Source organism: Cnephaeus nilssonii (assembly GCF_951640355.1).
Source record: "Cnephaeus nilssonii genome assembly, chromosome: 1".
Lineage (NCBI taxonomy): Eukaryota > Metazoa > Chordata > Mammalia > Chiroptera > Vespertilionidae > Cnephaeus > Cnephaeus nilssonii.
Genome location: NC_137072.1, coordinates 17,368,882 through 17,382,829, shown reverse-complemented (window position 1 = coordinate 17,382,829; position 13,948 = coordinate 17,368,882). Strand labels below are relative to the sequence as shown.

General features: G+C 40.5%; 1 protein-coding gene across 4 annotated transcripts in view; it reads left to right on the top strand.

Moving 5' to 3' along the window:
- The window catches only part of APBB1IP (amyloid beta precursor protein binding family B member 1 interacting protein), a 123,232-nt gene that overhangs the window by 63,397 nt on the left and 45,887 nt on the right, over nt 1-13,948 (top strand). For all 4 annotated transcript variants that reach the window (XM_079772955.1, XM_079772956.1, XM_079772954.1 and 1 more), the window contains exons 4-5: nt 1,963-2,255; nt 4,832-4,909. In XM_079772955.1, the coding sequence (XP_079629081.1) occupies nt 1,963-2,255; nt 4,832-4,909 (371 nt within the window). The remainder of the gene's footprint in view (nt 1-1,962; nt 2,256-4,831; nt 4,910-13,948) is intronic.

Below are 13,948 nucleotides of genomic sequence, written 5' to 3'. Positions count from 1 at the left end.
AACAATAGAAAAATCTAGTTTCAGAAACTCAGAGTTCCAAGTTTTATTTCTGACACTCATTAGGTTTCTTTGTTTCTGTTATTTTCAGTAATAATTTTTTATAAATGCTTAGGTGCCAATGTCTGTACCTTGATAAATTATAATACACCTCTTCCAATTTTCTTTTTTCCCCATCCCCTTTTCTATTATTTGCTATCTTATATAATAAAAGCCTAACATGCAAATTGACCAAACAGCAGAACGACCGGTCACTGTGACACTCACTGACCACCAGGGGCCAAACACTCAATGCAGGAGCTGCCCCAACCTGCATGCCCCAGGCCAGCCAAGGCAGTGCAGCAAGGGCTCCCCAATGACCCTGCTGGTCACCCCACAGAGGGAGGCAATTGGCAGCAGTGGGGGGGAGGGGGGCGCAAGGCAGGTGAGCAGGCAGTGCCAGGCCATCCAAGGCAGGTGCCAGCGGGGGCCCACCAGTCACCCCACAGATCAGCCCTGATCGCCAGCCAGGCCTAGAGACCTTATCCGTGCACAAATTTCATGCACCGGGCCTCTAGTATACATTTATTATTCCTGGCTGTCATTTCCATCATAACATTGAATGAAAGAAGGTAAACTATGAATCACTTTTGCATAGGTAACATTCATGAAGTTTTAAAAAAAATACACTTTTATAAAATTACTAGAGGCCCGGTGCACGAAATTCATGCAGGGGGTCCCTCAGCCCAACCTGCACCCTCTACAATCCAGGAGCTCTCAGGGGATGTCCTACTGATGGCTTAGGCCCACTCCCCGTGGTTCTCTGCTCTCTCTTGGCCTGGAGGTTTCGCTGCAGCCATGGAGATGAAGCCCCCATGCCCTGCTGTGGCTCTCTGCCTGCCGCCACCCTGCGCCATGTGAAGGAAGCCCCAATGCCCTGCAGTGTGCTCTGTCTGCCAGGCTGGGGGCTTTGAGGACACCGACACACTAAGGAAGCCTCCATGCCCTGCTGTCCGGGCTCTGTTTGCAGGACCTGGGGCTTCCTCACTGCTGTGGAAGCCGCCATGCCCTGCTGTCTGGGCTCTGTTTGCAGGGCCTGGGGCTTCCCCACTGCCGCACTAAGGAAGCCTCCATGCCCTGCTGTCCCGGCCCGGCTCTGTTTGCAGGGCCTGGGGCTTCCCCACTGCCGCCAAAGCCTCCATTCCCTGCTGTCCAGGCTCTGACTGCCATATCTGGGGGCGAATCAAAAACCCCTCCGGCGGCGTATCCAGCTTCACTGCTCCTGCCAACAGACTGGACACTCCAGCAGCAGAGCTGAGCGGACTGGGCGCTGCCATCTTGTGGCTATGTGGGCTGCCATTTTTGTCGTTGAGTGATGGTTAATTTGCATGTTACTCTATTATTAGATAGGATAGCATTAATAGATAGCATATACCGTATTTTCCGGCGTATAAGATGACTTTTTAACCCAGGAAAATCTTCTCAAAAGTTGGGGGTCTTATACACCGGAAAATACGGTACCTGTATCCCCCACAAGCTGCTGTCCCAGTGCTGGAGCTGAGAGTGAATACCGTATTTTCCGGCGTATAAAACCCCCCGACTTTTGAGAAGATTTTCCTGGGTTAAAAGGTCGTCTTATATGCCAGAAAATACAGTACTTGCACATATGATCAATGAAGATTTGCCTTTCCACACTCATATAGGTAACCTTTTCTCTCTTTTTTTATAGACATGTAAGTTCTTTTCTCCCTGTAAATTTCAGTCATACAATACAGTGCTATTAATTATGGTCACCATTAGACCCTCAGACCTTATTCATCTTATAACTGAACGTTTTTCCCCCTTTACCAGCCTCTCCTTATTGTCCTATACCCACTCTCAATCCCTTGAGACCAGTATTCAAATATTATTCTGAAAATGACCTTTATTCTGTTTTTTCAGGCACAAATCTTTGTTTTGATTATTAATGTAATTTTCCCTTATCAGAATCCTTAAATGCACTGGAAGACCAAGATTTAGATGCGCTCATGGCAGATCTGGTAGCAGATATAAGTGAAGCTGAACAGAGGACAATCCAGGCACAGAAAGAGTCTTCCCAGAGTCCATATCATCCGGCCCCTCCGGAAGTGGCACATTTCAGTGGCGCAGCCACTCCTGGTTATGGAGCAAATGTCGTTGCAACTAGTATGAGCCAATATGAGGATGATTTACCGCCTCCACCAGCAGACCCCATGTTAGACCTGCCTCTGCCACCACCACCTCCTGAACCTCTCTCTCAGGTAAGTGCCTGGGCAGAGATGGCAGGACCTCTGCTACCCATCATTTTTATTTTCTTCCAAGTGAGAGGGACATTCAGAAGTTTGTACCCCACAAGCTCTGAGATAGTGAGAAACAAGGATACTGAGTATGTCCGTTGGGAAGGCAGAGTTCTCTAAAAATAAGACCCTTAGGTGTGTATAAAGAACATATTAAGGTCATAATCAGGAATTATAGTTTGGCTAAAATCTGTATTTATATGCAGCACTTCCTGCTAATAATCAACTTTGGAGGGTGTTTTATTAACGTGGTCTGAGCTGTGAAACTGATTTATACATTTCTGTGTTCCTGGTGCTAACCCAGCACATGAAGAATAGAAAGCATTCCTTACATATTTCTGAATTGAACTAAATGGAATTTTGCTGAATTGGTCAGCCCTGTTCAGTAGGGCAAAGATATATCTAAAAATCACTTGTAATGTTGTAGTTAGGGGTGGGTGCTGTGGGCAGGTAGGTGATGAATACTTGATATTAATACATTTGTGAATACTGGGAAAACAACTAGAAAGTTTATGTGGTCATTTTTTGGGATGTCATCTTATAACATTTCTCTCATAAATGTAAAAAAAAAAACTTTTAAGATTTCTTAGAGTAAAACACTTTCAAAATGTTTTAGCCCTGGCCGGTTGCTCAGTGGTTAGAGTGTCCACCTGGGGACCAAAGAGTCGTGGTTTCATTCCTGGTCAAGGGCATGTACTTCAGTTAAGGATTCCAACCCCATCCTGGTCAGGGCACATGTAGGAGGCAACCAATCAATGTGTCTCTCACACTGCAATGTTTCTCTCTCTCTCTCTCTCTCTCTCTCTCTCTCTCTCTCTCTCTCCCTCTCCCTCTCTCTCTTTCAATCTAAAATTCAATGGAAACTCAGGTGATGATTAAAATATATATTAAAGAATATCATTCCATTTCTTGTGACTTCCATATTTGTTGAATTGTGTGATGATGGTCAGTGTTCATAAATATGACCCTAGTAACCCTGAAAGTTTCTATAATGCCTTTAGAATGAACAAATATTAAATAAAAATTAAATATTAAATCATATTCATTGCTATATTGTGTATTTATTGTAGAAATTTTATTTAAAAATTGGTGATCCATAGCCCGGCCAGTGTGCTCAGTGGTTGAGTATCAACCCAGGAACCAAAAGGTCACAGTTCAATTCCTGGTCAGGGCACATGCTCTGGTTGCAGCCTGATCCCCAGTAAGGCGGGTACAGAAGGCAGCCAATCAATGACGTTTCTCTTTCATTGATGTTTCTATCTCTATCCCTCACCCTCTAAAAATCAATAAAAATATATTTATTTTTTAAAAATTGGTGATCCATATAGAGCAGAGGCTCTTTTTTCACTTTTATTGAGCTGTATTTAACGTAATATTCTGTAAGTTTAAGGTGTACAACACAATGATTTGATACAGAGATTATGAAATGATTTCACAGTAAGATTAGTTAACACCTCCATCACTCTACATAGTCTACATAGTTACCTTTTTTGTGTATATGTGGTGAGAACATTTAGATCTACTGTCTTAACAACTTTCAAGTATATTTAACAGTATTTTTTACTATAGTCACCATGCTGTATGTTAGATCCCCCAAACTTACTTACCATATAACTGGAAGTTTGTACCTTTTCAGCAACATCTTCCTATTTCCCTCATCTCCCATGCCCTAGCTCCCACCACTCTACTCTCTGTTTCTATGATTAGATTCCACATTTAAGTGAGATCATACAGTATTTGTCTTTCTCTGTCTGACTTATCTCACTTAACATAATGCCCTCAAGGTTCATTCATATTGCCATAAATGGCAGGATTTTTTTTTATTTCTTGTGTTTACATATACACAATAGGATTTTTTTATTATTATTTTGAGAGAGAGATAAAGAGAGGGGGAAACATAGATTGGTTGCCTCCTGTACATTTGGGGACAGGGATCACACCCACAACCTATGTATGTTCCCTGACCAGAATTGAACCCAAAACCTTTGGTGTACTGATGACACTCCAACCAACTGAGCCACCAGCTGGGCTGAAACTCTATACCTATTAAATTATAATTCCCTATTCCCCCTTCCCTGAAGCCCCTGGCAACTACTATTCTACTTTCTATCTCTATGAGTTTAACTACTCTAAGTGCCTCATATGAAAATAGTTCGGTAGATGGATGGTGGTGATGGTTGCAATTAAAATGTTTTTTTAAAAAAAGCATACAATTTCTGAAAGTGCTCAAATCTCTTGAGATACACCTATAGACTCCTCAGATTGCACCCCAGGTTTGAGCCAAGCAGACTTTTTTGGATCAAATATGTGAAGTTCTGTTAGCCTTCTAGATTTCTAAGCTGGAGATTTTTGTTATGGTTACTTAATTCTGAAAATCGATCATGTGAAATTTGGTGCCCTATAATATAGCCTTTTGCTAACATAAAGTAACTAAGACACTAGCAATGGCACAGGAGTTTACTTGCTGGTATCCTTTTTTTTTTTTTTTTTTTTTTTTTGCTGGTATCCTTTAATGGAGTGGGTTGAATGTCATTTTACAGGAAGAAGAAGAAGCCCAGGCGAAGGCTGATAAAATTAAGCTGGCATTGGAAAAACTGAAAGAGGCCAAAGTCAAAAAGGTAAACTATGAATCCCTTTTGCATGGAGAAGTTAATGACATTTTATTATACTTAATTCTTTAAAAATAAAATGTCAAGTGCTACTTTTCAAATAATTATAATTTTTTTTAATTTAAGGACAAAGATAAATGATATAGGTACTCTTTCTATGACATCAGCTGGTCCTTCGTGATTCATAAATAGGAGACTTACGTTCATATACATGTGGATGTTTTGAAGCCTCTCTACCCAGGGTTCCCTCACACTCAAGGGGCCTCTCTGGTTCTGCTCAGCTGTTAGCTAATAGCAGGGGGCACCACCTTCTGGACCCACCTTAACTGGGTCAGAGCTCAGCTTCTGTTGGCCTTGCCTCCATCTCAGCATTTCTGAGATTGCTTTTGTGCATTTTTCATATCCCCTGACGCAGCCTCCACCCTCGCTGCCTGGCCTGGATGTCCAACTTATCTCCCAATGTACCGAATGTTGATTTGCTAGTGCTCTGGTTCAGGGTTGCATAGGTCTTAGAGACCTGCCCTTAACCTTATCCTGAATAAGCCTATAGTTTTACTGTGCATTTTTTTGTAGAGCATGAGTTTTTCAGGAGTACATTCATTGCATTATAACAGAAACACCTGTATTTAACTTTAGTAGAAGCATATACCTAATTAAAGTTAATAATAGTAAATTGATAAATAAAGAAAAAGATGAAACAGTTTTGTCTTATTTCAATTTCTCGAAGCACATACCATCTGATGCTGAGAATCCTTAAGAGCTTCTCACAATGAAATGAGTTGAGTGAATCATTGTTTTCACATAGGGCATTGGACTTTATGTTCATGATCCTTTGAGTAAAAGTGTTCAATACACGTTGATTGATATTCAAAAAATATTCCATAACTATCCCTGGATGCAGACTTTTTTTTTTCAATTTTTTTATTAAGGTATTATATGTGTACATATCTTACCATTGCCCCCCCACACCCCACTCCCATATATGCCCCCACCCCCCAGAGTTTTGCATCCATTGGTTATGCTTATATGCATGCATACAAGTCCTTTGATTGATCTATCTCCCCCACCTCTCCCTAACCTTCCCCTTGTAATTTGACAGTCTGTTTGATGCTTTACTGTCTCTGTATCTATCTTTTTGTTCAAGTTTATAATGTTCTCTATTATCCATAAATGAGTGAGATAATGTGGTATTTTTCTTTCATTGACTGACTTATTTCACTTAACATAATGTTCTCCAATTCCTCCCAGGTTGCTGCAAATGATGAGAATTCCTTCTTTTTTATGGCAGCATAGTATTCCATTGTGTAGATGTACCACAGTTTTCTGATCCAGTCATCTGCTGACGGGCACCTAGGCTGTTTCCAAATCTTAGCTATGGTGAATTGTGCTGCTATGAACATAGGGGTGCATATATCCTTTCTAATTGGTGTTTCTAGTTTCTTCGGATATATTCCCAGGAGTGGGATTACTGAGTCAAATGGGAGTTCCATTTTCAGTTTTTTGAGGAAACTCCATACTGTTCTCCACAGTGGCTGCACCAGTCTGCATTCCCACCAGCAGTGCACGAGGGTTCCTTTTTCTCCGCATCCTCGCCAACACTTGTCGTTTGTTGATTTGTTGATGATAGCCATTCTGACAGGTGTGAGATGGTACCGCATTGTTGTTTTGATTTGCATCTCTCGGATAATTAGTGACATTGAGCATGTTTTCATGTGTCTCTTGGCCTTCCTTCTGTCTTCTTTTGAAAAGATTCTATTTAGGTCTGTTGCCCATTTTTTTTATTGGATCATTTATCTTCCTTTTATTAAGTTGTATAAGCTGCCTGTAGATGTTGGAGATTAAAGCTTTATCAGTGATGCCATTTGCAAATATGTTCTCCCATGCAGTGGGCCTTCTTGTTGTTTTGTTGATGGTTTCTTTTGCTGTGAAAAAGCTTTTTATTTTGATGTAGTCCCATTTGTTAATTTTCTCTTTAGCTTCCATTGCCCTAGGGGCAGTGTCAGTGAAGAATTTCTTTTGGCATATGTCTGACATTTTGCTGCCTGTGGATTGCTCTAGTATTTTTATGGTTTCCCATCTTATGTTTAAGTCCTGTATCCATTTTGAGTTTATTTTTGTGTATGGCGTAAGTTGGTGATCAAGCTTCATTTTTTTTGCATGTATCTGCCCAATTTTCCCAACACCATTTATTGAAGAGACTGTCTTTATTCCATTGTATGTTCATGCCTCCTTTGTCAAATATTAATTGAGCATAGTGGTTTGGGTCAATATCTGGATTCTCTATTCTGTTCCATTCATCTATATGTCTGTTCTTGTGCCAGTACCAGGCTGTTTTGAGAACAGTGGCTTTGTAATACAGCTTGAAATCTGGTATTGAGATCCCTCCTACTTTATTCTTCTTTCTCAGGATTGCTGTGGCTATTCGGGGTCTTTTTTTATTCCAGATGAATTTTTGGAGAGTTCTTTTAAGGTCTGTGAAATATGCCGTTGGTATTTTAATGGGGAGTGCATTGAATCTATAGATTGCTTTGGGTAGTATGGACATTTTAATGATGTTGATTCTACCAATCCATGAACATGGTATGTTCTTCCATCTGTTTACGTCTTCCTCTATCTCTTTTTTCAGTGTCCTGTAGTTTTCCGTGTATAGGTCTTTTACCTCCTTAGTTAAGTTTATTCCTAGGTATCTTAATTTTTTTGGTGCGATGGTAAATGGGATTGCCTTTTTAGTCTCTCTGTCTGTAAGTTCACTATTGGTGTATAGAAAGGCCATAGATTTCTTGGCGTTAATTTTGTATCCTGCTACATTGCCGAATGCATTTATTAAGTCTATTAGTTTTTTGACAGAGTCTTTCAGATTTTTTATGTACAATATCATATCATCTGCAAATAAAGACAGCTTTACTTGTTCTTTTCCAATTTGGATGCCTTTTATTTCTTCTTCTTGTCTAATTGCAATGGCTAATACTTCCAGTACTATGTCAAACAGGAGTGGTGAGAGTGGGCATCCCTGTCTTGTTCCTGTTCTTAGGGGAAATGTTTTTAGTTTTTGTCCATTGAGTATGATGTTTGCTGTGGGTTTATCATATATAGCTTCTATTATGTTGAGGTATGAGCCATCTATTCCCACCTTGTTGAGAGTTTTTATCAAGAAAGGGTGTTGGATTTTGTCAAATGCTTTTTCTGCATCAATTGATATGACTATGTGATTTTTATCTTTCAATTTGTTTATGTGATGTATCACGTTTATTGATTTGCGGATATTGTACCATCCTTGCATTCCTGGGATAAATCCTACTTGGTCATGGTGTATGATCTTTCTGATGTACTGCTGGAGCCGATTTGCTAGAATTTTGTTGAGGATTTTGGCATCTATGTTCATGAGGGATATTGGTCTGTAATTCTCTTTCATTGTGTTGTCTTTATCTGGTTTTGGTATTAGGGTGATGCTGGCTTCATAGAAGGAGCTTGGAAGTGTTCCTTCCTCTTGAATTTTTTGGAATAGTCTGAGGAGGATAGGTTTTAGTTCTTCCTTGAATGTTTGGTAAAACTCTCCTGTGAAGCCATCAGGCCCCGGGCTTTTGTTTGTCGGAAGCTTTTTGATGACTGCTTCAATTTCGTCCATAGTTATTGGCCTATTGAGCTGTTTAGATTCTTCTTGATTGATTTTTGGAAGGTTATATTTTTCTAGGAATATGTCCATTTCCTCCAGGTTGTCCAGTTTGTTGGAATAGAGTTGTTCGTAGTATTTTGTAACAATCCTTTGTATCTCAGTGGGGTCTGTTGTTATTTCACCTCTTTCATTTCTGATTTTGTTTATTTGGGTCCTTTCTCTTTGCTTCTTGGTGAGCCTGGCTAGAGGTTCATCAATCTTGTTTATCCTTTCAAAGAACCAGCTCTTGGTTTTGTTGATCTTATGTATTGTTTCTTTGGTCTCTATGTCATTTATCTCTGCTCTGATCTTTGTTATTTCCTTCCTTCTGGTTACACTGGGCTTTTCTTGCTGCTCTTTTTCTAGCTCTTTGAGTTGTAGGGTTAAGTAATTTATTACCATTGTTTCTTGTTTTTTGCAATAGGCTTGTAGAGCTATGAACTTCCCTCTCAAGACTGCTTTCGCTGTGTCCCATAGATTTTGGATTGTTGTGTTTTCATTGTCATTTGTTGCCATGATGTTTTTTATTTCTTCCTTGATCTCTCTGGTGACCCAGTCCTTGTTTAATAGCATGCTGTTTAGTCTCCATGTGTTTGATTTCTTTGGATTGTATTTATTGTAGTTGATTTCCAGTTTTATGCCACTGTGATCTGAGAAGATGCTTGATATAATTTCTATCTTCTTGAATTTGAAGAGACTTTGCCTGTGACCCAGCATATGGTCTATCTTTGAAAATGACCCATGTGCACTTGAGAAGAATGTATATTCTGTGGCTTTGGGGTGAAATGTTCTGAAGATGTCAATTAATTCCATCTGGTCTAGTGAGTCATTTAGGATTGCTGTTTCTTTGCTGATTTTTTGTTTAGAGGATTTGTCCAGTGGTGATAGTGGGGTATTAAAGTCTCCTACTATGATTGTATTGCTATTAATCTCTCCCTTGACATCCTCCAGGAGTTTTTTTATGTATTTGGGTGCTCCGATATTGGGAGCGTATATGTTTACCAGAATTATTTCTTCTTGTTGGATTTCTCCCTTTAGTATTATGAAGTGGCCTTCCTTATCTCTTGTTATGGCATTTACTTTGAGGTCTATTTTGTCAGATATAAGTATTGCTACCCCAGCTTTTTTTTCATTTCCATTTGCCTGAAAGATATTTTTCCATCCCTTCACTTTCAATCTGTGTGAGTCTCTTGTTCTGAGGTGGGTCTCTTGTAGACAGCATATATATGGGTCGTGTTTTTTTATCCATTCAGCTACTCGATGTCTTTTGATTGGAGCATTTAGTCCGTTTACATTTAAAGTTATTACTGAAAGGTATTTGTTTGTAGTCATATCTATTTTTGTGTCTGTATTCCTTCTTACCTGTTTATTTCTTCTTTTTACAGTATTCCCTTTAGCAATTCTTGCATTGCTGGTTTGGTGGTGATAAACTCCCTGAGGCTTTTTTTGTCTGCAAAGCTCCTGATTTCCCCTTCAATTTTGATTGATAGTCTTGCTGGATATAGTATTCTTGGATTCAGTCCTTTGCTTTGCAACACTTTGTATACCTCCTTCCATTCACTTCTAGCTTGTTGTGTTTCTGTTGAGTAATCATTTGACAATCTGATGGGTGTTCCTTTGTAGGTAACTCTCTGTCTCTCTCTTGCCGCCTTTAGGATTCTCTCTTTATCATTTATATTTGCCATTGAAATTATGACATGTCTTGGTGTGGGTCTTTTGGGGTTGATCCTGCTTGGGACTCTCTGTACTTGCGTAACTTTTATCTTTCCCATATCCGGGAAGTTTTCTGTCATTATTTCTTCGAATAGATTTTCTAATCCCTGCTGCTCTTCTTGTCCTTCTGGCAGCCCTATTATACGCATGTTACTTCGTTTCATGTTGTCCCGAAGCTCCTTTAGGCTTTCCTCCTGCTTTTTAATTTTTTTCTCCAATTGCTGTTCAGATTGAGTTTGTTTCTGTACCTGATCTTCTAACTCACTAATTTGGTCCTCTGCTTCTTGTAGTCTACTGTTGAAACTTTCCATGGTGTTTTTGATTGTAGCTATATCACTTTTCATTTCTTCCTGATTCTTGCATAAGTTGTTGATTTTCTCATCCTTCCAATGTATAAATTCCATGACCATTACTCTGAACTCCTTTTCGGTCATGTTGCAAGCTTCAGTTTCACTAATTTCCTTTCTTGGCAACTCCACATTTTCTTTCCTCTGTGAGTTATTTCGTTTCCCCATTCTGGCTATTACCAGAAAGCTCAAGCTTCCGTTTGCGTGGACCTGGGCTGTGTGCTGTGGGGACTTCGCTCCACCCTAGTTTCACTGAAGTGCTCTGACACTAGGACGTGTGGCTGCCTTTGGTTGGTGGGAACCAGACTTGCCCAGGATCAGTGTCCCCAGTGTTCCGTGTGGTCTCGTGTGCACATTTAGAATCAGGGGCCCTGTCTGCACCACACTGTTGGTATGTGCCGAGAATGAGATCCTTAGCATGTGCCAGGAGTCAGAGTTTCCCTGTGTCTGCACCAAGACTCGAGTGTCAAAGTCTCTGTTGCCTTGTGCGGTTTCTCGTTGAGAATCAGGGTCCCTGTGTGTGCACGCACCAACAATTGGGGTCGCTGGCTCTTACTGTGAATGCGCTGTGAGTCAGGGATCCCAGGCAGCTGTGTCCAGCGTGCCAAATTCCCTGAAGTGGAGCTGCATCCTGTGTGTGCTCTCTCTACTGAGCCAAACCGGCTAGAGCGCACATTCTTAAAATCCTGAAGGTGAGCTGGCTCAGTGCACTCTCCCAGAGTCCCGGAAGGGGGGCGGAGTCCGTCCTGCGCGCCAAATTCCCCAAAGGGAAGCCCCTCTGTGCACGCTCTAAGAATCCCCGAAGGGGGAGCTGTGACCCGCGAGCCAAATTCCCCCAAATTCCCCGAAGGGGAGCCCTCTGTGTGCACTGACAGATTTCCCCGACGGGGAGCTGCTTCTGTCCCGCGCGCGCGTTCGCGCGCCAAATTCGCTAAGGGGGAGCGCGTCCCTGCACAAAGCACGGCAGCTTGGGCAAGGGGCGGGTCTATCAGTTACTATGGCGCTTTCCGCGCCCCTGTTGGCGCTCAGCAGCTTGGGGGAGGGGCGGGTCTATCAGTTTCTATGGCGCTATCCACGTGCCTGCGAGGAGGGGAATAGGCTCTTTGACTCACGGAAATCTGCGGGGAAGTCTGGATTCTTGTTGTTTGTTGGTCTGAAGCTGTGCTAGCAGTTCTCTGTCCCCAGTGGCTGCAGGATCCTGGTTTGTGTCAGAAGCCAGGATCCGAGTCTCAGGCAGCTCTGTTTCTCAAGATGGCGTGGTCTCCGCGTCCGCACCAGCCGCCAAGAAGTGTCCGCTTTGTGCGCGGGGCTCCGCCGTCTAGGGCTGCCCTGTTAGGGAGCCCCTTGGAAGACCTGCAGAATCTAACTGACCCTATCTCATACACACACACACACCACACACATCTACACTCTCCTCTATGGGTTCCTCACTCACACTCTCTCTCTCCCTACCTTCCTGCCGGTCACCATCTTTTTTCTCCAGACTTTTTTTTAAATTGATTGATTTTTAGAGAGAGAAAGAGAAAGCAAAAAACACACATCGTTTTGTTGTTTTACTTATTCGTGCATTCATTAGTTGATTGTTTTTTTTAAATATGTTTTTATTGATTTCAGAGAGAGGAGGGAAGAAGAAGAGAGAAATAGAAACATATATGATGAGGGAGAATCATTGTCATTTTTTAATTTGACAATCTAAGGGAAAAGAGATCAGTGCCCCTGACTAAGTAGTCAGGTATTGCATGTTTTAAAAATTCTTGTGGCACACCAATTGAAAATTGATACTATATTTATTGGATTAGAAAAGGGAAGCTTTTCATTCTTGAATCATTTTACCTATATTGTATCACATAGTATAGATATGAAAAGTACGTAGTTTGCTAAATCACACAACTGCGATTTAGCAGTGTTATGTGTTAGTATACCGGTACATACTCTTCAGTTTGCAAATGTGATGGAAGCTGTGAAAGATAATAAATATGATTCCTTTTTGCTAAAAATTACCAGCCTTGGTTGGGGACAACAGGGGGGTGGGAGCATGTGTGGGGAGGGGTGTGGGATGGGAATGGGGGCATGAGGACAAATATGTGATACCTTAATCAATAAAGAAATTAAAAAAAAATAGAAGCGGTAAAAAGCTGGACTAAATTTCACAGTTTCATTTTTTTAAAGTTATATATGTAGAATATATTGACCATGAATTGATCATAAACTTGCTTTTTTTCCTGAAATTTTTAACATTTTATTCAATTACATGGGTATAAAGGATATTTTCAGTCTCATAATCTTCACTTAATTACAATCTTTTAAAAATATCTACCCTATTATTCTAGTTATTATATGTCTGTTCATGCAATAAATTCATTTCAAAGTTTGTGAAAAAAAAATTACCAGCCTTCTCTTGGTTTTCTTGTTTTCTAAGTTTTATACTTAGGGGCATTCATAACTACATGTGGATTAAATTTAGTTTGCAATTTATGCAAAAAAATCTTTCATCATTGTCAAATTAGGTGATTTATTTTTTTCTCTATATATAAAAATAAAACACCAGCATGTTTTATTTTCTCAAGATTTTCTAAGTAAGAATGAAATGTGGTCATATATCATTAATTTTTCCATCAGGAAAATTAAGTCTTCTAAATCCCAGCATTGGCAATGTTTCCTAGGACATATAGCTACTTTATGGCATCGATTTTCAACAGGTGTGCCACAAGAAATCTTAAGACATGCAGTACCTGACTATTTAGTCAGCGTCACTGACCTCTTTTCCCTTAGATTGTCAAATAAGAAAATGACAACAGCCAACACAACAATAGCCATCCAGTGTGAATGAATCAAAATTATACCTTTTTTTTGTCAGGTCAGCAAAATATATATATTTTTTTGGTGTGCCGCAGAATTTTAGAAATTCATTTCTGTGTGCTATGAGGTGAAAAATGTTGAAAATTGCTGCTTTATTGCAATAATTCTCAGCAGAGATCAATGAGTATACCTTCCACAGAAAATAAATCATAGTGAAGACCACTATTTAAGGAATGTATCTTTTCCCGTGTAACCCTCCAGGCCTTATTTGTAGGTCAGGTGAATGTGTCTTTGGCACTGGACCTATCATTTTAAATGCAGCAGAAGACAAACATGAATGAAAGCAACGATCCAACTGGAGGTTTCTGAGCCACAGGTTTTCAAGGGGGAATAGGTGTTCTTAGGAAGCTTGAATTTGAATGGTCCCAGGAGCCGGAAATGCACTTTTCCTGCCCTGTTTTCTACATTTTGACTCTTGGAAAGACAAGGCACTACATTAAGCATGTCAAACTCACAGCCCACGGGCTACATGCCTCA